We start from the raw sequence: 21605 nt of genomic DNA, 5'->3' as shown, positions 1-21605 counted from the left end.
AACAGACCCCTTATTTAAGTACTTCTGAATGTTAGCTTTTCATTACAACCCTGAAAAGATGAGGCATTGGATTAGTTGACTGTCTGAATGAATCCCCATGTGCAAAAGACCAGAAGGATTTATGGTTCCTTCTGATGTTGGTGATCAAAAGTGTCCCAGAAAGCCATTTTCTGGGTGTGTTCTGGCAGCCCATCCTACAGCTGCTTCAGTTTTCCTCTCCCACGGCCACATCCAGGTCTGTAGGGAAGATTAAAGGCGGGTAGAGGCGAAATGAGTTCTTCTTCCGGTGTTTGACTTTGATGTCCAAAGGAGCAGGGAGCAGAGAGGGAAGGGGCAGCTCTTTTGTGGATGCTGGGACAGTCAAGGAAGGGCCACGGGCCACTTCCAGATCATCCTAAGGGTCTGGAATAAACATAAAACAAGGTTCTCTTTGCAGGTATCACTTTTTTAAAGAAAAGAATTGGCAATAGGTTGGACTTCTGGACAAATATTTTTTGATCAAGGTGAACCTAATCTTAAGTCCAAAGAAGAGTTGGAGCCAGAAGGGCATGTGTGTCACTGGTTACCCTATTTACAACTGAAGGAAAGATTCAAGCTGGACCAGAAAAGTTACGGGTTTGACTCTGTAAAACTGAATTTGAAACTATATTGTGTGGTAATGATGAACATGTTATTGCCAAGGTTTAGAGTTACTGAATTTGAACTTGGAAAATGAATATGTGAAAGTTTGTATGATTCAATGGGCAAAGAACTTTGGTATAATATAATGCTTGAACAATGGGAAAACATATGGATGAAGGATTTAAAATTACACTGAATTATAACTTAAAAGAATTTTTTAATAAAATATTTTGGTGTTTAATACCTAAGAAATTGTCAAAGATACATAAGGTATTTAAAATGTATGTTGGAAATGTAAACAAGAAACTTTTTACCATCTGGTGAACTTGTGACAAGGTGAAGAAATACTGGGATAAGATTTATGTTTTAATAGACGATCCTCAAAATGAAAGTAGAACTCAGCAAGTGAGTGAACAAGGAACTTGAAAAAAATTGGGAACTTTGTTGTTGTTATATGCTGACCACAACGAAAATGCTTTATGTGCAAAAATGGAAAGATACAATAACAATAACAATAATAAAGTTGGAAGGGGGCTTGGAGATCTTCTAGTCCAACCCCCTGCTCAGGCAGGAAACCCTACACCATTTCAGACAAAGGGCTGTCCAGTCTCTTCTTAAAAACTTCCAGTGTTGGAGGATTCACCGCTTCTGGAGGCAGGTTGTTCCACTGGTTCTAATGGTCAGGAAGTTTCTCCTTAGTTCAAGGAGGAATAGTTCAACTTCAAAAATGGAAAGAATGGCTTGAAAACTGATGGAGTCAGAAAACATGGGCATATTAGCTGCTTTAATCAAAGAAAAAAAATACATCTACTTTTGTTTCTACTTGCAAACTCTTTCTAGAATCTAGACTTTGTTCTCAGGCAGGAAAAAAAATGCAAGTTTGACTTTGGGATTTGCTGATTAGATAAGTCTGTTGTTACATAAACAGTTAGTTGACACTAAGAATGCAAAAGTAAAACATCACAGCTGTAACATTATTACCTTTATTCTCCTGTGCTGAAAAGAGCTGGAAGTTAATGCTTTTTTCCCCTTTTCCCCCCTTTAATCCACACTTCTTTTCCTGTTTTTGCCTTCCACCATTATCTTTATTTTTGCCTGTATTTTATATATTGATAAGTTTAATAAAATTATATAAAAATATGCCACGGTGCTAAACCATACAGCTCTGTCCCTGCAGCAGCACATTTGGCCAACCACAGCGGCATGTGACTGCAGCAAAGGACTGCTGTATGATTGCAGTGAGGTGACAATGGATGGAGAGCTGGGATTCAAAAGTTCTTCAGATGGTGCCCTCCCTGGCTTCCTCTTCCAGCTGGTTGACATTCAAAGTGAGGTGATCTTCCTCATTCCACCTGTCCAACTCTAGGATACCCTCACCCAAGGATTATTTGGCTAGAAAGCAGCTCATTTCACAGCCTTCCTTGGAAGTAACCTCTGATGCATCCACCACACTGCTTTTCTTCCCTCTGTAATACTTTAGCCCAGTGGTAGGCAACCTTGGCTCTTTTATGACTCGTGGACTTCAACTCCCAGAATTCCTGAGCCAGCTACTCAGGAATTCTGGGAGTTGAAGTCCATGAGCCATAAAAGAGCCAAGGTTGCCTACCCCTGCTTTAGCTAAATAGCAGCAATAATCATCTTTCGTTCTTAGAGTTCTTGTTCCCATTGAATATCACCCCAGTTTTTGGTTAAGAACTCATCTTGGGGAGCCAAGACATCATTGCGTTCTGTTCTCTCCTTCTGTGCTTTCAGTTTTTCCAGCTTCTTCTCATTCTCATCAACTCGGTCTTTCTGCTCAATGCTGCCTGATGAGTCACCAGAAAGATTGCCTGGCACTTACATTCTCCCAGATAACAGGCTTCTCTCTCCATCTGAAAGAGGCTCATTCGGCTCAGTAACCTGCAAAATGCACACAAAATTGTTAACAGTCAGTTTCAGAGGACAAAAACCCTCTCTAAAAATATCCCACACAAACCCAAACATACAAGTTTGTACCTTATGGCTGTAATCATAGATTACAATTTTATAGCTACAAATACCGTAGATCAGCTGTCAAGTAGTGGAATGTATTTTTTACCAACAATTACACCTGCAACTCGTGGTATTGAAAGAAAAGTCTTCATCAGGTCCAGTCCAAGCTGGGAATAAACAAAATGGAGAGTGCTTTAGAAAGAAGATTGTAGTTTATTGAAGGGCAGAGGCAGACAAAAGCCCTGGGAAAGCTGACCACATGTTGCTGGGAGTGGTGGGTTTTTATACCTTCTTGGGCTCTTGAGGTTGTTTCCTGTTCCTGTTTGTGGCTCTGTATTTCCTGTGTCATGTAGTTTGACCTGATTCTGAGCGTGCCCTTTTGGTATTGGTGGGTTAATCCTATTATGTCCCCAAAGGTCATGTCTTTTAGAGTTTGGGTGGGGAATGTAGATTTTAGGGGTCTTTGTCTTCCTAATCTCATCAGCTTCTAGCTTGCTGGCCCCAACCTTCCTGAATGGATTATTGAATTTGCATTTCTAAAAGCTGGCCCCTGCCTAGGAGCTGGGGCTGATTTCTGGGGGCTGGTTTCTGCCTTTTTAAAGATCTTTTCCATTGTTCCTTTGGGGAAATATATCCACCTTTTTAATATTTCCGAAAATATTTCTCTCTCTGGATTCTTCCCACAGTGGTTTGAAGGTATAGAGATCAAAACAGCCATAAAACAGTCAACATTAAGTAGAGTCTGTTGCTGTCCAATTTAAGTGATGCCCTTTTGCTGAAGGAGAAAAGGGAATGTGAGAAGAATGGGCAACCTTGAACTCCTGGACACACTGTAACTGAGAAGGCCATTTTCTGGGAGTCTTCTCCTCAATCTCTCATGCTGGGCACCTGCAGCATTCCCTCCTTCTGGTCCCCGCAAGATGAGCAGATTCTGCCTGGGAAAGACAGCCTGGGCTCTTAGGTAAACCACCATTCCTGGCCACAGCTTCCCCCGTGTTATGTCCCGAGCCTTGCAAACGGCTCGGGCGTTTGCAGGCAGTCCCGGGCAGGTGCAAAGCTGCCCGGGACCAGACAGGCTGTCGCCAGCGCCGTGCGCATGCGCGGGTGCTGGCGCGGGAAAAGTAACCCATTTACCCGGGAGTTGCCTATATAAGAGGCTGCGAGGCGTTTGGGCGAGGCTGAAGCCATCTTCCTGTAAGCTGAACGCTGAATAAAAGAAACTGAGAACTCCAGCTGCTTCTCGTGTCTGTTTCCCGCCACGGACTCAACACTGGCGACGAAGGTGGGATGCCTTGCACTACCTGGAAAGGAAGAAGTGTAAGCTTACCCAAGGAGTCCTGAGCGGCGAAAGAGGAACGGCGTCGACTCGGCAGCTGCCCGCCAATCCGGTGCGCATTCGGGGGTAGGCTGGCTGATAGACCCGTCTCCTGAAGATCCGAAGATGGCGAAAATCGGAAGGCTTTCGGAATTCGACGTCTCACATCCAGAGCGGTGGGAGTCCTACGTATCCAGAATGGAGAACTACTTCAAGGCAAACCAAGTGAGGGAAGATAGCTTGAAGGCGGCCACCCTGCTTTGCGTTTGCGGCCAAGACGCCTTCGAAATCGCAGAAAACCTTGCAGCACCTGTCCCAGTAGAGTCTGTAAGCTACGCAGACCTGAAGAAGCTGCTGAAGGAGCACTTCAACCCCAAGGTGTCCGTTATCTCATGGCGCCACATCTTCGAACAGAGGGATCAACGGTCCGGTGAGTCAGCCAAGGAATACATCGCCGCGTTACGGAAGGCCGCCAAGCCCTGCGAGTTCAAGGACCTCGAGGAACGACTGAGGGACCGATTCGTGTGCGGGTTAAGGCATCGCGAGCTACAACAGAGACTTTTCGCAAAGGAAGAATTATCCTTCCAAGACGCCTTAAGGGAAGTCACCGCAGAAGAAGCAGCAGGCGGCGCCGTCAAAAACATGCGGCCGATCAGAAACAGTGCAGAGGGTGCGTCCGTGCACCAGGAAGACGTCCGACGAAACTCCGAGGAGGATCCGGACGAGGAAGTCGACCGTCTACACCCCGCGAAGGAAGAGAACCAGAAGGGAAGCTCTTCGGCTCCGCTCAAGTGCATCGGCTGTGGAGGTCGCCACAGGAGAACCGACTGCAAGTTCCGCTCCGCTACCTGCCGGGCATGCGGTAAACAAGGGCACATTGCAGCTGTGTGCCTGGGCCGACGAAAGGCACAACCCCAAGAAGAACGCCTGAAGGGTACCAGATTCCCCAGCCAGAATAGGGTAGGTTTTTGCGCTTCGCGAAGAAGCATCTGTAGAACAGGCACACACAAGCCCATGAAGAAAAAGCTGTCACTCAACGTGAAGCTACAAGGGGTTCCATTATCTATGGAACTAGACACAGGGTCTGCCCTGTCCATCATTTCATTGCATACATTTAGGAAGATTTGTTCCAGAAGTGGGTCTAAGGCCAAGTTAAGGCCTTCTGATATTGTATTAACAGATTTTCAGAACTCAAGAGTGTGTGTTAAGGGGGAGGCCACCCTTAACGTGCAATACAAGAGTTTTGAAGGTCCACTAGACTTATTAGTAGTAGGGGGTGAACGAACGAGTCTCATAGGACTCGATTGGTTTGAGGCCCTGGGGATACACGTCACAGGACTCCATAGCTTACAAACACTCGACCTACAGGAAGTCTGCACAGAATTTGCAGATGTTTTCAGCCCCCAGCTGGGCACATTCAAAGGACCACCTGTGTCCTTAAAGCTAGACCCCACTGTCACTCCCATTAGGATTAAAGCAAGAAGGGTCCCTTTTGCTTTAAAAAGTAAGATTGACACTGAACTAGACAAACTAATCCAACAGGGAATCCTAGAACCTGTTGATTCCAGCCCGTGGGAGACCCCCATTGTCACGCCTCTAAAGGCAAATGGGGACATTCGCATTTGTGCTGATTACAAATGCACACTCAATAAGGCATTGCAGCAACATGCCTATCCTGTTCCTGTGGTCAGTCACATCCTGGCCTCTCTCAAGGGGGGGGCGTGTTTTTGCAAAGCTTGACCTAGCTCAAGCATATCAACAGCTGCCTGTTGATGATGATGCTGCCATAGCTCAGACCATTGTGACCCACAGGGGAGCCTTTAAAGTAAAAAGGCTACAGTTTGGAGTGAATGTCGCTCCTGGGATTTTCCAAAGCGTTATGGAAAACACACTACGAGGTATACCAGGGGTCTGCCCCTACTTTGACGATGTCTTGATTGCAGGAGACTCCACACACATTCTAGCTGAAAGGCTTAGGGCTGTCCTGTTAAGATTCAGGAAATCAGGCCTCAAGCTCAGAAAAGACAAATGCCAGATTGGGGTGCCTTCTACTGAATTTCTGGGATTCAAAATTGATGCTGCTGGGATTCATCCTGCTGAATCCAAACTAACTGCTATTTTAGAAGCACCCAGGCCAAAGTCTAAGGCCGAACTTCAGGCCTTCCTAGGCCTCCTGAATTTCTACAATTCTTTTCTTCCACATAAAGCTAGTGTAGCTGAGCCTCTTCACAGGCTACTAGACAAACAGGCTGTGTGGCTGTGGTCACAAGCACATGAGGCTTGCTTTAAAGAAGTCAAGGCCTTGCTCACTTCTAACAGTGTTCTTGCACATTTCAACGAGTCTCTCCCTGTGTGCATCGCTTGTGATGCGTCCCCCTACGGGGTTGGAGCTGTCCTGAGTCACCTCAGGTCTGATGGAACTCAGGTTCCTATTGCATACTACTCCAGAACACTGTCTTCTGCCGAGCGCAACTACGCTCAGATAGACAGGGAGGCTCTGGCTGTTGTTGCTGGAATTAAAAAATTCCACGATTTTCTATATGGCAGGCATTTCACGGTCTTCACTGACCATAAGCCTCTGCTGGGACTGTTTACCACACGTAAGCAGACTCCCCACATCATTTCCCCTAGAATGCTTAGGTGGTCTATTTTCTTGTCTGCATATGATTTTTCATTACTCCACAAGCCTGGGAAAGAAATGGGCCATGCTGATGGCCTCAGTAGGATTGCCTCTGCCAGTAGTAGAAGCTGACCCCGCGCCAGCTGTCAACATTCTATCAATCCAAGCCTTGCCCGAGCTCCCTCTTAGTGCCAGGGATGTTACCGCTGAAACAGGTACAGATCACACACTTTCACGTGTCCGCTCCTGGGTCCTGTCCGGGTGGCCTGAGCACTGCCCTAGTCCTGAGTTTCAGAGTTTCTGGTCCAAAAGAAACGAACTGTCCCTTTCTCAGGGTTGTCTGCTTTGGGGAAACAGAGTTGTCATTCCCACCTCAATGAGGACTAGGGTCTTAGAATCCCTCCACGAGGGTCATCCTGGCATTGTTCGTATGAAGGCTCTTGCACGCAGCCACTTGTGGTGGCCTGCTTTAGATAAAGATATTGAGGCTAAGGTACACGCATGCCACCTGTGCCAACGATCTCGCCCAGAGATGCCCCAAGCTCCTGTGCATAGATGGGAGGAAACACAGTCCCCATGGTCTAGGGTGCACATTGACTACGCTGGGCCCTTTCAGGGCCAGTTCTTCTTGGTCCTTGTTGACAGCCATTCAAAATGGCTTGAGGTTGTGCCTGTCTCATCCACCACCACTGCAAAGACTATTCAGGTACTGAGGGGGATTTTTGCTGCACACGGGCTGCCAGATGTCATTGTGTCCGACAACGGCCCTCAATTCACCTCCTCCGAATTCCAAGCTTTCTTACAGGCAAACCTGATTCGTCATGCCACGTCTGCGCCTTTTCACCCGTCCACCAACGGTATGGCTGAACGCATGGTGCGCATCGCAAAGGACGCCTTGAAGAGACTCACCTACGGGGACTGGCATCACAGGTTGGCTGACTTTCTCCTTTCTTATCGCACCACACCGTCCACTTCTACAGGGAGAAGTCCAGCTGAACTTCGTTGGGGGCGCCAACTTACTACTAGACTTGACCGGTTGCATCCGGACAGACTGCCTTCATCTACCTCACATCCTAGGGCACCTAGACAACTACTTGTGGGTGCCCCGGTTTGGGCTCGCAATTACGGGCCTGGTCATACATGGGTCCCCGCTTCTGTGTCCAGGATCACAGGTCCTCTCTCCTACGAGGTTGCCCTGGACAACGGTCGTGTCCTGCGTCGGCACATCGACCAACTTCGCTCTAGGCGAGACTTTTCTGCTGAGACTCCTGGGTCTTTTCCAGGGGGGGAGGGGGACCCTTTGGAGCAAAGGGAAGGGCAAGAGCTACTGCCCATCTCCACTGAGGGAGCCACAAACGGCTCGTCCCAAGGTTCTGCAATTGCTCCGAAAAGAAAGTCATGGAGCTTATCCACACAACAGGCACTCACGCCTACTCCAGCCAGGGAGTCACCCCGGGGGCATACTCACTTTCCACACACATCACACAGCACTCCAGCAACGGAGGATACCCGGGGGCATCCCAACAAATCATTCCCCGCAAGAGAGCTGGCACACAATTCCCAAGGTTGGCCTGACCTTACCCCAAATCCTACAGGGGGTCAAACATACACAGAGCTAGTCGAGGAACCAAGTCCCGACTACAACAACCCTAGCACAAATCAGGGAACACCTGAGTTTTGGGAAAGTACAGAAACCCACACGAGCCCGAACACAGAATGGGGTTCAGGGAATGGACAGCCTCCTGACAGGTCTTGGACTGACCTAGGAGGTTCTACAGAGACGCCCAGCAGCGGCTATCACTTCAAGGGGCCTGAGGGTCTACAGCTAGGTAGGTCAACCAGGTCACAAAGTAACAGAAGCCCTGGCCTGACGAGCCCGGTGGGCAAGCAAGCAGGCCAGGCATCGGGGCACAGTCCTTGGAAGACACCAGGGCACAATAGAGAGAACAGGCTCACGCCTCCCTCCAGTCAGGGGACTTATGCCAGTAACCCAGAGCTAAGAAGGTCACAGAGAGCAAAGAAATCTCCTAAGTATCTAGAAGATTACATAACATTGCTGGCAAGGCAAAAGCCAGTAATCAGTGGGAGCACTGGGGAGCAAAATGTCATATAAAATAAATGTTGTATGTTGGTAGTAGTTTTAGCCCGGGGGAAAGGGGTGTTATGTCCCGAGCCTTGCAAACGGCTCGGGCGTTTGCAGGCAGTCCCGGGCAGGTGCAAAGCTGCCCGGGACCAGACAGGCTGTCGCCAGCGCCGTGCGCATGCGCGGGTGCTGGCGCGGGAAAAGTAACCCATTTACCCGGGAGTTGCCTATATAAGAGGCTGCGAGGCGTTTGGGCGAGGCTGAAGCCATCTTCCTGTAAGCTGAACGCTGAATAAATGAAACTGAGAACTCCAGCTGCTTCTCGTGTCTGTTTTCCCGCCACGGACTCAACACCCCGGGCTTTTCCAGAAGGAGTCATCAGTAGAACTGCTTTGGAACAATAAATGGAACATCCACGGAACTGGGGTCGTTCTGCCTTGCTGGGATTTAGCCTCAATCCCTCAGTCCGTTTTGCTCATCTTCTTTTGTGGTTTAGCAGCTTGATCTTCTATAAACACCGTACTTCAATTCTTTGGGTGACTTGTTCAGTACTATCACCAAGGTCTCTCTCGAGTAGCTTGCTCCTGGCTACAAACTATTACTAAAAGCCAAGTTCTCTCCACCAGGTACCTTGTGAACACACACACACACAGACACACACACACACTTAGTGCTTTGGGCAATTACTTTTCTCAACTGCCAGAGACAAAAACTGGCTTGCTTTGAGGCTGGACTCCTTGTCAGCTTTTTCCCAGCTTTCATTCCCTGTTCGCCTCATGCACCACTCTGCTATGTAACCTTCCAGGGTTTCTCTTTCAGTTCAGGGCTTGGGAGGATTTTTCTCTGATCAGGTGACCAATATTATCCATTCTTTTTCTTCCCCTAGCTGTCCTCTGCTATGCTTCCTACGGCCTCCATATTTGAAGGAGAGTGAAGCTCAACAAAGCACCAGAGGGAAGGACAAGAAACAATGATTGGAAACTGACCCAAGAGAGAACAACATGGAATTAAGGAGAAACTTCCTGACAGTGAGGACAGTTAATCAGTGGATCAGCTTGCCTCCAGAAATCGTGGGCGCTCCATCATTGGAGATTTTTAAGAAGAGGCTAGACAGCCACTTGTCTGAAATGGTATAAGGTCTCCTGCTTGAGTGGAGGGGCTGGACTAGAAGACCTCCAAGGTCCTTTCCAGATTCTATTCTATTCTATTCTGTTCTGTTCTGTTCTATTATATTCTTCATCCTACTGTTTATTTCTTTTTCTTGCCTATATTATTTGCTTCTTTAATCACAAATAGTCACCTAGACTTTTATAAACATGCATTTCATCCTTTTATGAAGAAGCCCTCCTTAGATCCTTTGGTGTGCTTCCTTTATTTAAAACCTCTGAGTTCCTCTCCCACACCTGATTCTTCTTTTATCTCCTAAAAGCCTTCTGGGTCCATCTCAGTCTGGATTTTGGCCAGCCCAGTCCTGTCCACTGAGAAGGCACTTTCTCAAGGCTTTACTTGGATAACAAAACCACCTAATATCATTGGGTGGGCCCTTTTTGGTTAAAAAATGTTTTTGTTGTCTTGTTCTTTTTCCACCCATAAATTTCTCCTTACAAGTATCCCTCCAGGATCAGTCTCAGATTCTCCTTTCTTTATTATGGATACAGGATCAATACCATTGATATGCTGGTAATACTAATCCCAAAACAGGTGTTCAACTATGTAATCCAGTGGCTTATTGGCGTTTTATCCGCTGGATGCCTTCCCACTGCCTTAGGCTGAATATGGAGAAGCCAGGGAGATCCTGCTCCAGCTTGATCTTATTTCCCATCTCTCCTTTTGCCTCAGAAGTTGCTCACAGTCTTGGGAATTTAATTGACAGATGACTTTGCACCCATTTATTGTTCTTATCACACTGTGTGTGATATGATTTGTGGGTTTAATGTAGGGCTGTTATCCCACCTATTCTTCTTATAATGAGCCGAGGTGGCGCAGCAGTTAGGGTGCAGTACTGCAGGCCACTTTAGCTGACTGTGTTCAGCAGGTCAGCGGTTCAAATCTCACTGGCTCAAGGTTGACTCAGCCTTCCATCCTTCCGGGGTAGGTAAAATGAGAACCCAGATTGTTGGGGGCAATGTAAATATATATATATATACATTGCTTATTGGTGTACACCGCTTAGAGAGTGCTTACACTTAAAGCAGTATATAAGTCTCATAAATAAATAAATAAATTAGTCTTGTAGTTCCTAAGTTACTATCTGTTTTACCGTGCTCAGTTGTACTGTCTTGTTTCTACAGACATGGAGCATCTAAATACTAGAAAAATATATGTGGAGAAACATTTATGGGCTACTCTTATCTTTTAAATGCCCTGTTAAAATGCAGACTTGCAACCTGAAGTCCAACTTCCTCGGGTTCGAAAAGTTCTTCCCCTGAGCCTCTACTGGAATAAATCCAAACCAAACCAAATTCACCTAAATGTTACTGCACAGATCGGAGAACTATGATCAGTTGGAAGTAGCCTAAGAGATCATCAAATTCAATTCCCTGCACACTGCAGAAATCACTATCCCATCCTTAATAGAGGACTATCCAGTCTCTTGGCTGACCTGAGTGTCAAGAAGTTCTTCCTAATCTGAATTTAAATCTTTTTAAATTTCAGCCCTATTGTCAGCTACACTAAACAGACAGGCCAGAATATCAACTTTACAGAAAGGCCCGAAGTATTTTATTGAGATGGCCCACCGTAATAGAATCTGGTGAGTCCGATTGTGTTGCACCTTTTCCTTCAATTAATTAGGGCAGTGTCTGTAGGAGTCACTTCCAAGTTATCTCATTGTTTGGGACTTAAAAATGCTTTGCCCTCTTTTGCCAAAGTCCTGTTTTTTTGCATATCTCTGTCAAGGTCACCAAGCAGTAAATGCTCCAACACTGGAAGTTTTTAAGAAGAGACTGGACAGCCATTTGTCCGAAATGGTGTAGGGTTTCCTGCCCGAGCAGGGGGTTGGACTAGATGACCTCCAAGGTCCCTTGCAACTTTACTACTATTATTATTATTATTATTATCTATCTCATATTAGGATGTTGCTGCATTTACCAATGGATAAGTGGACAAAAGTGGTTATTATCTACTTCAACCAGTTCTGTGTCATTGGAGAATACTATTCCTGTTAACAAATAGCAACAGCACTTATATACCTTTACAGCACTCTCTGAAGTTTGCTCTGGCAAGCTGGCAAGGGGCAAGAGCCGCTGGGTCTGGGTGCAAAGGCGACTTTGAGTGGGTGGGCTATGGGACCCCTTTTTATCTCCCCAAATCTTTGCTGCATTCATAAGCTGTTGATTCACAAGCTCTTGCCTTTTGTCCTGTCGATGGAGCTTAGGGAGGGGTCTCGCCCGTGCTCAGGCCCTGCTTCCTGTGTCTGGTTCAGGTCAGTTTGACCTTTACGGCTCAGTTCCTCCTGATCCCCCCCCCCCAGGATCTTTGCCAGATGCCTGATTTTGATCCCCCTCCCCCGCTTCGGGGCCTGCCAGCAGCTTCAGCCTGCTCTCCAGGTCCAAGGAAAAGTGGAGCTACAGACCCAACGGATGGGAGAAAATTCCTTCTATTTGCCAGGGAGGCACACAGAATGTGGGGAGCCTGCTGCCCCCAACACTCCCACATGCACACACATACTGCACTCCCACAGCACCTTCACTTGGGACAAACAGCCCCAACGCCCAGGCAGCCGATGCCCAGAGTCGCCTGTAGAGAGATTGGCGGCATACAAATTTAATAGATAAATAAGTAGGGGGCCTCCTTGCTGAGGCCTGCGGATGTCCTTGTCTGCCTCTGCAGGCAGACTCTGACCTCCTCCTCCTCCTCCTCCTCCCTCCTGGCTGGCCTCCTCCCTGCCTGCCTCCTCCACGCAGTGCCTGCGATGCTGGCCCTCCATGTGCTTCACCAGCTGCTGCACTGCATCTGGCAAGATCAGCACTCAGGCTCCTCTGTACCAATCCTTGTCCCGCTGGAGCTGCTTCTGGGTTCAGTCTGGGGGGAGGAGAGCAGCAGGGGGCCTTTCCCCACGGCAGAGCTCGCCCTCTTCCTAAACAAGGAGGGATACGGAGGCTACAAGGCCCTTCCTTCACCTTGGAAGCTGCCCAGGACCCTGTTGGTTTGTTATATATTCGTTTTATCTGTAGCCCACCTTTAGGTTTACAAATAGCTCGTGATGGTGAACGCATCAATACTCCTTCCTCTTATTTTCTCCACAACAACCTTGTGAGGTGGGTTGGGCTGAGAGTCGCCTAAAGCGGGACTAGAACTCACCGTCTCCTGGTGATTGGCCCAAAGTCACCCAGCTGGTCTTCTTGCCTAAGGAAGGACTTGAACTCATGGCTCCTGGTTTGTAACCTGGTGCTTTAACTACTAGACCAGTGTTTCCCAAACTTGACAATTTTAAGGCATGTGGACTTCAACTCCCAGAATTCCACAGCCAGCGTTGCTGGCTGTGGAATTCTGGGAGTTGAAGTCCTCATGCCTTAAAATGGTCAAGTTTGGGAAACACTGTACTAGACCAAAGGTCCTTCTGTCCCCTCTCTATGCGACTTGAACCCAAAGGCCGAGAAGCGATCTGCTCCCCTCTCTGGCTTCACCGTTCAGCAGGGATCCCATCGTTCTTCTCCTTCGAAAGCCATTTCTGCTTCCTGGATCCTTTCGGGTGGAAGAAGGTCCCTCTCGCCCTCTGCATTTCTGGATTCTTCCCACCCAGCATTTTGAAATCTCCCTTTTGACCAGGATCTTTTCACCGTGGCCATTTTTGCTCTTTTCCTAATTACCCACCTTTTAAATATGCTGCAGGCTCATCAGAATACAAAGGACAGGAGGAACGGATGTTACATTTTAAATTCCATACTTATATTGTATACATTTACATATTTATACATAGCCTCTGCCACACAAGAGCAGGCATGAGCCTTTCAGTGTACCTAGCAAATTTCTGTCCACTATTTTTTGGTTCCTCAAATCTTCTTTCATCTCAGTCTGACCCTCGCTCAGAGGCCAGGCGCGCCACAAGGCTTCGGCTGCTCCCGGCTGAGTTTGGCTCTGCCCGGCCTGCGGAAGCCGGTGCTCAGGGCGCGCTGGCGTGCATCTTCTCCAGGCAGCCCGTCCAGAAGGAGAGGAGGCGACCATCTTTGTTGCAGCAGAAGTCCATGAAGTCTTTCAGCAGCCGGTCGGCAAACTTCTCGTCACCAGTGGCACTGGATCGCCAGGTTTTGGTCAGCATGGTGTTGTAGGCCCAGTGGTAGCCAATGCGCTCCTCGCAGAAGACGTTCTGGTTGGCGGAGCTGGTGGAGTTGCGTCGGCGGCGTTGCTGCCCGGAAAACTTCCTCTTGGAATAGGGCAGCTGGAGGAAGACCGTGCCTGAGGGGGGAGAGGGGGTGGTGGTTCAGAGGACAGGAGCTTTCTGTGTGGGACACGTCCCCTGGGCCTACCCCAACCAGGGAGGGGGTTTTCTAGAACAGGGGGTGGGCAACAATGGCCCTTTTATGAATTATGGACTTCCAACTCCCAGAATTCCTGAGCCAGCATGGCGTCCCGAAGGGGGGCCGCTCCTGTGAAACTGAACTTTGCAGAGTTCTCTGGTTTCACGCAAAGCTGTCCTGCCAGGAGCCGAGAGCTCTTCCTGAGCAAAGCAGAGTTCTGAAGCAAAGTTCAGTTTCGCTTGAAACTGGCAGGGTGGGAAGGAGGAGAGGCGAGGAGCGTCACACCAGCTGGCTGGGCTTCGGAGTACCAGAGGCCGTCAGCCAGCCAGAGGCTGGGGTGGGGCCATCAGGGCAGGAAACCATGGCCAGCCCTTTCTCCTGGGCCCAGCAGCAGAAAGGGCAGGGCGGGGGTTGGGGGGCACACACACTCCCCTTCAGACGCATTGCCCGCCTGCCCCACCATCCCCACTCCTGAAGGGAAAGAGAGCTCACCGGTGACGTGGATATACTGGGGCTTGTTCTCTGCAGGGAAGTTGAAGGCAGAGGCTGAGTATTTATCCTGAACGAATCCAAACCTGCTGGGAACACAGCACAGCTCTTGTTGAGCACGCAAGGAGAAGCATATCCTGTAGGGTGAGTCCCTCAGGAGCCTGGTCTGCCAGAAGCTTCATGGCCCCACTAAAAGGTCCCCATCCAGTGCTATGGTTCCCCTTTGGATTCGGAGCAGAGGAAGGAAACGTAGAATAAAAGCCCAGCCTTGCAGAAGCAGCATTGCGGATTTTTGAGCTTCCTTCCTACACCTGGTGTCACCCACTGCACCCCACCCCCTGCCAACAGCACCTCCCCAACGGCTCACCTGTGTGCAATGGCCTCCTGCAGAAGGTGCCTCCGGTCCCAATACGTTTCTGGCTCAAAGCCTGCAAGAGAAACAGGAGGGGGGGGGGTTCTGGTTGCTGTCAAGGCCCCAAGATTTCTTAGGCACATCCTGCGAAGCTTTCTGGAGAATTCCGCAGTTGGGAGATGCCTCTGTATTACCTTGCTTGGTCTCAAGAAAGCACTGATCTTGTCTCCCCAACGCTCCAGGTGACTCAGCCTCCCCCATCCGAGTGTAGTTCCGAGGGTCAAGCGATGCTTCGTAAAAAAGCTCCTTCCCTGCCCAGTCTCTGCTAGGCCACCACTGGAACTGCCTGCCCTGGCCCAGCACAGCACTGCCCACCCTCTGCCCTGCCGAGCCCGCCAAAAATCCCATTCTGCAAACGGTGCTGCACCAGTTGAGTAGTCCTGTACTTACGACCGGTTAAGTAGTCGTCGACTTACGACCGGTTGGGGGTCGTGGCATTAAAAAGGTTGAGAACCACTGTCCTAAGAGGACGGATCCAAGTGATTTTGTAGGTTCAGGCAGAGAAAGAGCTCACCTGCTAATTATGAAGGCAGGAACTTGTGATTGGCCTGGGGTCTGATGGGAGATTCCATACTGGGATGATTAGTGGACTAGGAGAAGCTCCCACCCACACCCTGTTGTATACTTGTTTTTAACTTAGTTTTAATATTTAATGTTTTTATGTCTGCTTTTATGATATTGAAAGAGTCACTTGACAGGCAGCATATAAATTAATAAATTAAGCTGGTTCAAAGCAACCGGCCGCCCCCTCCCTCCCTCCTTCCTTCCCTCCTCACCGTCGAAGAGATGCTCACTGCCCTCTTTCAGCAGGCAGCTGATACTGAGCGGGATGAAAAGCTGGGCCCGAAGGGGGTCTCCGTACAAGTAACTGGGCAGCGCAAACGGGCCTTCCAGGACTGGGACCAGCAGGAATCCACAGGAAGTGGCTTTGCGATGCCAGCCTTGGACCTGTGGGAAGAGGGGAGGGTGGTGGGCGGCTTCGCCTTGTCTGCAGGCCCGCCTTTAGGAGTACCGGGTTCAAATGATGACCAAACACGGCCTTGGAAACCAGCGGATCTGGCCTGCAAGAGACTGCTCTGATTTGCCAGGAAAAGCCCGGCCCGAATGCCCGTCTGCCAGAGCTCACCATCTCGAAGAGAACAGCCGCCGTCACGGCCATCCAGTGCAGCTTGATTTCAAAGGCAGCGCTGAGGGAGAAGTTGCCGTGGTAATAACAGCTGCACCACTCCAGCCGGTCTGTGCGGTTGTTTATGTCCACATCCAGGGTCACTGTCCGCTGTTCTGGCACTGTGGCAGCTGCCCAGAGAGGAACCGAAGAGCCCAAGAGAAGGGAAGGGAGGGAGAGCAGACGGGAGATACCATTAGCCATTTGGCAACCTGCTGGCTTGCCTGGATTACTGCAAGCAGCGGAGGGCCTCCACGCTAGGAAGCAGGATCAGCCCTTCTTCCAGGAATTTACATTCCCCAGCATGCAGGCTGCTCCAGAGACTGTGGAGTCCTGTTTTTTGGGCTGGTCTCTTCCAAGCCCCATGGAATAAGGAAATGAGCAAAGAGCCTGCATAACAGTAGCTGCAGATACTGGTTACGTTTCCCTTCATCAGCCATTCACTGGCCTCTAATTCCCTTCGTCGTGGAAGACAAACATGTTGGCTGACATGTCTCGGGGGTCTCCTCCCCACTGCCAGTTTCTCTTACTTTCAACTTTAGAGAAAGTCGGAGCAGAAACCTGCCAGTGAGTTTATGAAAGGCATCTGGGGGTTACTGATGACTCCGGGGGGGGGGGGGAAACAGGGACTAGGCCAGAACCCATCTTGTCCTGCTGTGTCGCCATTCCATCTCACCTCCACTGCCCCCTGAAGGCTTCCCCACTGCAGTATCGGAGGGCAGGTAACAGAAAATCCTTCGAGGGCCAAGGAAGCCTGAAGCATGCTTGTGCATGCTCTCTTCCACGGCTCCAGAGGTTCTGCCCTTTCAACACCCCCCCCCCAAGGGTGGAACTCAGTCCCACTCTGACACAAAGGCCAAACACCTCGACCCAAACACAGTTCTTATCAGCTGCATCTCACTGACTTCAACAGAAGAGAATCTCTGTACCTCAGGGTTGAACTATGGGGCCCCTGGTGCTCTCTGAGCTTGGTTTTTCTTGCAGACATTTCATGACCCATCTAAGTAACATCATCAGCGCTAGAAGGGAGTGGGGTTTATGGAGAGGAGGAGGATTGTGGGGTCCTTGGTGCTCTCTGGGCTTGGTGGTTTTCTTGCAGATGACCCAACCAGGGAATACCATCAGTGCTAAATTGGAATGGGATTTACTCTATGGGATTAGCACAAAACGTCTGATATCAACTGGGAGACAAACTCTGCAGTGTGGGAAATCGAACAGATTCCCTTAGCTGACAACTTTATCATCCAAAAGGTGGAGGAGGGAACTAGAGAAAAAGCTATACTGGACCTAATTCTTACTAATAGAGAAGTGACAGAGGGAGTTGAAGTTGCCGGAACTTTGGGCGAGAGAGACCACGTCATGTTGGAATTCAGTATAATGCAAACACAAGCAACAGAATATAATACAGCCAGTGTCTTAAACTTTAAAAGAGCTGATTTTAACTAACTCAGAGAAAGCCTAAGAAATATTCCATGGATGAAAATCGTAAATGGGAAAACTCAAGAAACATGGGAAATTCTGAAAAATATGATCATAAAAGCCCAGTCCAACACAATACCACTGAAAAAGATTCCATCTAATCTTGACAAATATAAATCAGCAGGACCTGATGGATTACATCCCAGAGTTCTGAAGAAGCTGGCAGATGTTATCTCAGAATCACTGCACTATATCTTTCAAAAATCCTGGAACACCTGGGAATTACCTGAGGATAGGAAAAGAGCTGATGTGGTTCCCATCTTCAAAAAAGGGTGCAGAAAAAAACAGACCCAGGAAATTATAGATCAATCAGTCTAACATCACTATCTGGGAAGATACTGGAAAAGTTAATCAAAAAACAGATCCGTGAACATCTAGAAACAAATAACTAGTAGCCAGCACGAGTTTGTTAAAAACAGATCATGCCAAACCAATCTTATTTCATTCTTTGACAAAGTGACTAACTTAGTAGACCAGCAAAATGCTGTGGACATACTATACTTAGACTTCAGCAAGTCATTCAACAAAGTAGACCACAACCTATTTCTTGATAAGCTAGAAAAATGTGGGATAGATAGCATCACCACCAAATGGATTTGTAACTGGCTGACAAACCACACTCAACGAGTAGTCCTTAATGGTACTATATCCATATGGAGGGAAGTAAGCAGGGGGGTGTCACAGGGTTTCATCTTAGGCCCAGTACTCCCCAATATCTTCATAAATGACTTAGATGAGGGAATTGAAGGGGAATTCATCAAATTTGCAGATGACATTAAGCTGGCTGCAATAGCCAACACCCCAGAAGACAAGCTCAGGATCCAAAAAGACCTTGGCAGACTTAAACAATGGCCCTATCCAACAACATGAATTTTAATGTGGAGAAAAACAAAAACATTTAAGCAGGAAAACCAAAGGTATAAGTACCGATTAGGCAAGACCTGGCTCAAAAACAGTAACTGTGAGAGGGACCTTGGAGTCCTAGTGGATGATCACTTAAACATGAGCCAGCAATGTGCGGCAGCAGCCAAAAAAGCTAATACAATCCTGGGTTCTATAAACAGAAACACAGAATCAAAATCACATGAAGTGTTAGTACCGCTTTATAAAGCCTTAGTAAAGCCACATCTGGAATACTGGATCCAGTTTTGATCACATTACAAAAAAGATGTTGAGACTTGGGGAAAAAGTGCAAAGAAGAGCAACTAAGATGATTAAGGGCCTGGAGACTAAAACATATGAAGAATGGTTGCAGGATTTGGGGATGGCCAGTCTAGCGAAAAGAAGGACTAGGAGTGACATGATAGCAGTCTTCCAGTATTTGAAAGGCTGCCACAAGGAGGAGTCAACTTATTTTCCAAAGCACCAGAAACAATGGATGGAAACTGGTCAGAGAAAAGCAACCTGTATTTAAGGAGAAACTTCCTAACAGGGAGGACAATCAACCACTGAGACAGCTTGCCTTCAGACGTTGTGGGTGCTCCATCGCTGGAGGTTTTTAAGAAGAGACTGGACAGCCATTTGTCTGAAATGGTATAGGATCTCCTGCTTGAGCAGGGGGCTGGACTAGAAGACCTCCAAGGTCCCTTTCAGCTCTATTCTGATGGATTGATCTGAGATTTACCTCTCAGATGATTTTGGAACAGCAATGCCCATCATGGCCTAAAGCAGGAGTCTCCAACCTTGGCAACTTCAAGACTTGTGGACTTCAACTCCTCCCATAATTTCCCAGCCAGCAAAGCTGGGAGTTGAAGTCCACAAGTTCTTAAAGGTGCCAAGGTTGGAGAGCCCTGGCTTCAAAGGCCTAATATGGGAGCCAATGCAACATTTCCAGATCACCACCATCCCCCTCCTCCACTTTTCTGTTGATGAATCCCCCCCCCCAATCTTCCTGGTCAGGTCCCACCTAATTTGGAGGAACAGAAACCCCACATTTGGGATAATTTAGAGTCCTAAGCCAACCTCTGCACCCCAGTTACCCAGTAAGGCCGCCGCCTGGCTCCGTCCTCCAAAGCTGCGGCTGAAGGAGCTGTGCCTGCTTGCGTAGGAGGCCGGGCGGCTGGGCAGCCACGGCAAGAGGAAGGCCGGGATGTCCGAATGGAGAAGCTCCTCCACCACAAAGGCCACCTCAAACCACTTTCGCTGGAAGGCGGAGAACTCGTCCTTGGCCGTGTGCCACAGGGCAGGCTGCTGGATCCCTCCTGCAGAAGAGGGGGGGAAGCTCCTTTGGGGCGGCCAAGGCTATTTGGGGCCTGGGGAAGGTCCCCCTGCCCAAGCACGGGGGAGATGGGGAGGCCCCCACTTCCTGCTCAGGAGTCAGCCTCGGCTACAATCTCCTTTAAGCAGAGCCTCTTGCTTAAAGAGGAAATCAGGGGAAGTCAGCTGACCTTTGCACTTGGGCAGAGAAATGCCAGGGGGGTCTCTGAAAGTTAGATCTATCTGTCCCCCTCCCCAATCCAGAAGACTCTACTCCAAGAGACGGTGAACTGTGCTCCCTTCAGAGCAGGGCAGGCGAGGACAGGGGGAGAGACCGTGAAGGACCCAAGGTGTTGACCTTTGGAGGTTTGGCATAGGAAAGGATTTTCATTCCTTTTGCACAGGCCTCTTTTGCCTGGCCTCGTCTGCTCTCTAGCACTGCGGTGGGCCAGCCAAGGGGGGAGGCTGCCAAGGGCTCCTGGAGGGACAAGGGTTGCCCCAAACCGCCCTGAGCCTGACCTCGCTCTTGCTCCTTGTCTTCCACTATCTTGTAGAAATAAAACCCATAAATAAAGGTGCGAAGGGCCTCTCCGGAAGCGTGGATTATCAGCTGCTCCTCCAGCATTTTCTAAAGAGTAAGAGAGAAGAAAGAAGAAATGAAGAGCCGCTTCAGCTGGAAGGAGAGCAAAAGGGAAGAAACCCTGCTCCACAGCGAGGATTTCTGCTGCCTTCAGAAACTGCTCATCTCCAACTGACTTAGTCTGCAGGGAGAAGCGGGCTGGAATTCCCAAGGGAGGGAACGGATCCTGTTCCAGGAGCAAGGAACAGGCCGAGGCTTATCCAAGAGTCCCAAGGCTGCCGGTTTCCCCTGGACCCTGCAGGAAACCCTCCTCCCTCCCGACTGGCCCCCTTAGTGACGCCCGGCCTTCCTTAAGGCAGAAGGGAGGAATTCTGTCCATGCTGACAAGTTCCCACCTCCTCACCTGCATGATGTCGATGGCCATGGCCTGGGTCTGTACCCCTTCCACCACGTTCACCAGCCAGTGCACGACCTCTGCACTGATGAAGCAGGATGGGGAGAGGCCTTTCTGCTCAGAGAGCAGCTGGATCCCTGTGCTGAAAGCCAAGCAAGGCACAGGTAAAGGACCCCCGGAGTCTTCTCAGCTGTCCCCAACCTCTGCCTCCCCAACGGCCGGGCTCCACTTGCCACCCTCTCTCCCAGAAAGGGGCTGCCAGGAGGCAAGGAGAGTTCAAGAAACCTACGTGGGATGTTTCATCGCTTCAAGGATTTCTAGCAAAGTAGACGAAGAGGTCAGGGAACTGGCGGAGGACGGCTGGGAGCTGCAGAGTGGAAAGAAAAGAAGCTCCGAGTGGGGAAAGTGCTGCAGAGTCACAAAGAGGAAGGGCGCTCAAGAGAGGATGGGCACAAAGGCAGGACGTATCTACTTAAGACAGATCTCTTCAGGAAGATTTCACATGAGCTGCTCCTTGATGGCACAGTTACTTCAACTACAACAAAACCCCCATCCGGTTCTTCTTACCTACTTTCCACAGGACCAGAGGGGGCTGAAGTCTGCTCCCCTCCATGAAGAGGGCCGGCTTGACCACTGCTACGGTCTACAGGCTGGGCTGCGTTGATGGCAGTGCTGCCTTCCAGGGTTGCTGGGACCGACTGATCGACAGAGACCTGGGGAAAGGGAAGCGGTGATCACCACAGAGGTCATCAGCCTGAAAGCAGAAGCCCTGCAGGTGCGCAGAGGAACTTTCAGCTGGCCCTAATTGTAAGACTTGGGCG

The 21605-nt window shown here is 49.1% G+C and overlaps 1 protein-coding gene across 10 annotated transcripts in view; it reads right to left on the bottom strand.

The window, feature by feature from the left end:
- Positions 1–13478: 13478 nt before the first annotated feature.
- The window catches only part of DEPDC5 (DEP domain containing 5, GATOR1 subcomplex subunit), a 69849-nt gene continuing 61722 nt past the window's right edge, over positions 13479–21605 (bottom strand). For 7 of the 10 annotated variants that reach the window (XM_039321140.1, XM_039321133.1, XM_039321139.1 and 4 more), the window contains 10 exons: positions 21352–21497; positions 21074–21151; positions 20794–20926; positions 20330–20438; positions 19594–19815; positions 16097–16266; positions 15747–15918; positions 14926–14986; positions 14562–14647; positions 13479–14007 (listed from right to left, as the gene is read on the bottom strand). In XM_039321140.1, coding sequence (XP_039177074.1) covers positions 13715–14007; positions 14562–14647; positions 14926–14986; positions 15747–15918; positions 16097–16266; positions 19594–19815; positions 20330–20438; positions 20794–20926; positions 21074–21151; positions 21352–21497 — 1470 coding nt within the window. In that variant the 3' untranslated portion in view covers positions 13479–13714. The remainder of the gene's footprint in view (positions 14008–14561; positions 14648–14925; positions 14987–15746; positions 15919–16096; positions 16267–19593; positions 19816–20329; positions 20439–20793; positions 20927–21073; positions 21152–21351; positions 21498–21605) is intronic. The other 3 variants (XM_039321142.1, XM_039321135.1, XM_039321143.1) reach the window with 1 other exon arrangement.

The sequence above is a fragment of the Crotalus tigris genome, unplaced genomic scaffold (genome assembly GCF_016545835.1).
Source record: "Crotalus tigris isolate CLP2741 ecotype Arizona unplaced genomic scaffold, ASM1654583v1 scf7180000023720.1715460, whole genome shotgun sequence".
NCBI lineage: Eukaryota > Metazoa > Chordata > Lepidosauria > Squamata > Viperidae > Crotalus > Crotalus tigris.
The sequence above is the reverse complement of the archived record's forward strand: the minus strand, read 5'-3'. Positions and strand labels throughout refer to the sequence as shown.